General features: G+C 37.5%; 1 protein-coding gene across 1 annotated transcript; it reads right to left on the bottom strand.

The window, feature by feature from the left end:
• Nucleotides 1–405: 405 nt before the first annotated feature.
• LOC143576316 (dnaJ protein homolog) lies at nt 406–3100 on the bottom strand. The gene is made up of 7 exons (XM_077060432.1): nt 3037–3100; nt 2780–2963; nt 1808–1958; nt 1574–1721; nt 1220–1496; nt 936–1134; nt 406–843 (listed from the first exon to the last, which is right to left on the bottom strand). Exons 2-7 carry the CDS (start codon nt 2927–2929, stop codon nt 521–523), a joined length of 1248 nt encoding a protein of 415 aa, XP_076916547.1. The 5' UTR covers nt 2930–2963; nt 3037–3100; the 3' UTR covers nt 406–520.
• Nucleotides 3101–3782: the final 682 nt, after the last annotated feature.

The following is a 3782-nucleotide window of genomic DNA, read 5'->3' as shown; positions in this document are numbered from 1 at the left end:
ACCAAAGACACTTTGATTCTGACTGATCCAGAGATAGTCTTTCAATGAAATCATTAAAACGGTACCAGAAAGCCCCTAAATGTTAAAAAACAAAAAATGAGGTGACCACTCCCTACAATATATACCTTACCAATAAACCCGTCTAATCTGGCAGAAAAACCCAATCCAATCCGGTTACCTATTAGCATGCTATTAAATCATTGTCATAACATTTTTGTTAAAACCAGCTCAACGAAACCATCCAAACCTGATCCGGTTATCTACGATAATGGCAAAAATCAAGTTTGACAGCATCATTACTACTAACGAAATGCCATCACAAAAAATTGTTGGAACACCACACCAAAAACTTACCTTTCCATTGACATAAACCTCACCAAAAACAGAACACATCACAACACAACACAACACAAACAAGTAATAGTATTTCAAAGCGTTCATACACGTTGCAGTTTTATATTTAAGTTAAAAAAAAGGAAAAACACAGCTGATATTAGATGGGACCAAATTCATGATTCAATTACTGTTGTGCACATTGTACCCTCTGTGCACCACCATGCATGTCTTCATCCTCATCATAAGCTTCTTGAGCCGCTTGCTGCTGCTTCCTTCTCATCTCCTCTTCAATGTTGACATCATGCAGAGTTGTTTCCTCACATTCATCCAGTTCCATGTCAGTCATCTGCATTGATGGTTTTGGTGGCAGCACCGCCTCTAACGCCTTGCACTCGTCTGGTGACAATGAATCAGGGAATTCCACCGTGAAGTGGATGTACAGCTTCCCCCTCATAAACGGTCTCTGGTACATTGGCATTCCCTCATCATTTATTGCCTTGAATTGATCTACATATAAATCAATAGATAACCAATCAAATCACCCATCTTAAAAAAATTACATTTTTAAACATTAATCATTAATTTGCGGAAGAAATTACCAGGCTTCACAACTTCTCCAGGTTGAGATTTGATGAGAAGTTGTCTGTTTTCCAAATGAGTCAAAACAAATTGGAACCCGCACAGAGCCTCTGTCAAGCTCAATGTGTGCTCAACAAATAAGTCATCACCCTTTCGCTTAAACTTCGGGTGCTCCTTTTGTTGCAGCACAAACACAATATCACCAGTAACCGTATCAGGCTGTATAACAAAAAAACAAGTCAAACACCTACCCATCTTCATAATAAAAACTCAAAACACGAAATAATATGAAAAAAAAGCTTACAGCTTCATCAGCCTCCCCGGGAAAGGTAATCTTCTGTCCATTTTGCATGCCCTTCTCCACATGTACTTCCAGAACCTTCTTTTCCTGAACAACTTTCTCACCCTTGCACTGTGTACAACGATCCTTATCGTTTATGGTTTCTCCAGTACCCTTACACTCGTTGCAAGGATGTTGCATTTGCTGGATCATAGACGGTCCAAGATGTCTGATGGAAACTTTCATTCCTGAACCTTGGCAGCCAGCACATTTCATTGAAGCACCTGATTTTGAACCCTTGCTGCAAATTTATAAGCTTGAGTTAGAAAACTAAAAAAACAGCCAAAAATGAGAGTACAGGATGAATTCAGAACATACCCTTTACACTTGGAGCAGATAACATTACGTGAAAGCGAGAGTTTTTTGGAAGTTCCGTTATAGAGATCCTCAAGAGAAACTTTGAGAGGATGAACAACGTCTTCTCCCCTTCGTTGCCTTCGTCCCCTACTGCTACCACCACCACCACCTGTTTACAATATAAATTCAAGTGAATGTTAATACTAATAAAACAGCTAACCGTTGGAACAAAAAAGTAGATTTAAGATTGCTTACCACCAAAGAAAGATTGAAAGATGTCAAAGGGGTCATGACCACCACCTCCACCTCCCATTCCTTCCTTCAAGGCATCCTCACCATACTCGTCATATATCTCACGCTTCTCGGGATCACTCAGTACCTCATATGCTTGAGCAAGCTCTTTGAACTAAAAGAAATAGACACAATTTCACAAACATGAATATAAGTATACAGCTGTCATAAAAAGAATTGATACTTTCTATCAATTCTCACTTCAGGCAATATAATATTTACTCAACAGATTAACAAATTAGTATAGATTTCACCACCTAAAACTGTCGTATAGCAGACTGCCGTTTAAAAAAAAATTATCAGTTCACTGTTCAATGCTGCAGATAAAATATATGAACATCATTGACAGCTAAGTTATTGCAGCACCTTAAAAAAATAAATCTCTCTTAGGCCAATTGCAGCACCTTATACCTAACAGCAGAATCAAATTACACCACAAACTAACAGCTAAATCTTTTTAGCTATTTATCTTTACATAGCAACAATCTATATCAATTAATCACTAGTATTACCAGACTTAAAAATTCAACACATATACTAACCAGCTAATAAAACAGCAATGTAACCTATACAAATTTAAATACAACTGTCATATAATAGATTATTGGGACCATAAACAAAGTAAAAAGCACAAACATTTACTCCAAGTAATTAAAAAAGACTCCCATTTCAAGTGAAAAATTTTGGCTGTTCACCGATCAATACCGCAAATAAATATATTATCATCACTGACAACAATTGCAGAACCTTAAAAAATAAAACTTTAAGCTCTCTTATAACTTATTATTGCAACCCTTAAGCCCTAGTAGCATGCTATCAAAATTAAATTATATCAAACTCTAAATTAATTAAATCCAAATCAATTAATCACAAGTATTATCAGATTCAAAATTCAACAATTACATAAACCAACTAATTAAAAAGATAAGCAATTACCTTCTCAGGATCTCCACCTTTGTCCGGATGATTCTTAATGGCGGCTTTCCGATAAGCCTTCTTGAGATCATCCTGTGAAGCATCTTTTGGGACCCCAAGGATCTCGTAATACTTGGTGTTATCACTCTTCTTCGGTGCTCTTCCGAACATCTTGTCTACCTTCTTCTTCGATTCTCAGCACAAACTGTAACAAACAAAAGGTAATCAGATCGAACCCACAAACTGATTAATAATAATATAATTGTGTGTGTATATACCTGAGAAGAAGTAGATCGTAAAGGAAGACTTGACTGGTATGTGTGTGTGAGTTCGGCGAATGAGAGAGAGAGGGTTTGTGGGTTGTGGGTGGATGGTGTGGTATAGTAGATTTGGACGGTCCAGATTGATTCAAACCGATATTTTAGAAGCCTCTAGAACCCACCCTCAAGCTGATATTATTATTATTATTATTATTGGTAAAAGTACAAAGTCAAAGTAATACCACCAGGCTAATTTTATGATGACCAAAATTTCTAAAGCTATACAGGGGCCGCATGGACGTTTTAATTGCTCGTTGCTTGAACTCGTTCGTTGTTTATTTGTAAATAAGTCGCTCTGTACGGTTTGTAAGCGAGCCAAGCAACGGTCTGTTTGGTTCGGTTCGGCTGTAAATGAGCCAAGCAACAAGCAAGCCTTAGCTCGGTTCAGCATGGCTCGGCTCGTGAACAACCATAATACGACTCGTACAGGTCTTTATGAGCCTTATAGAAAACGTGTGTCTGATAAATGTACGGAGAAATCAAAGTCGAAACTTTTTGCCATCTATACGGCTAGTATAATCTTATACGAGTGGATACGTTGAATGCCTTGTATAGCACTTCGTGGATGAACTGTGACGTAGCAAAAATAGAAACTACATGTCGACACAAACAAACACAATCCATGTTCTATACGACTCGTATAGGCCTATACACTGGTGCCAAAATAACCAAGGTAGTGTTGTAGAATGTAAGCCATTTCGAAA

This window comes from Bidens hawaiensis, unplaced genomic scaffold (genome assembly GCF_021521415.1).
Source record: "Bidens hawaiensis isolate Kalapana, Puna unplaced genomic scaffold, B.hawaiensis_p1.1 tig00028064_1, whole genome shotgun sequence".
NCBI lineage: Eukaryota > Viridiplantae > Streptophyta > Magnoliopsida > Asterales > Asteraceae > Bidens > Bidens hawaiensis.
Note: the sequence above shows the minus strand (reverse complement) of the source record. Positions and strands in the feature narration are given on the sequence as shown.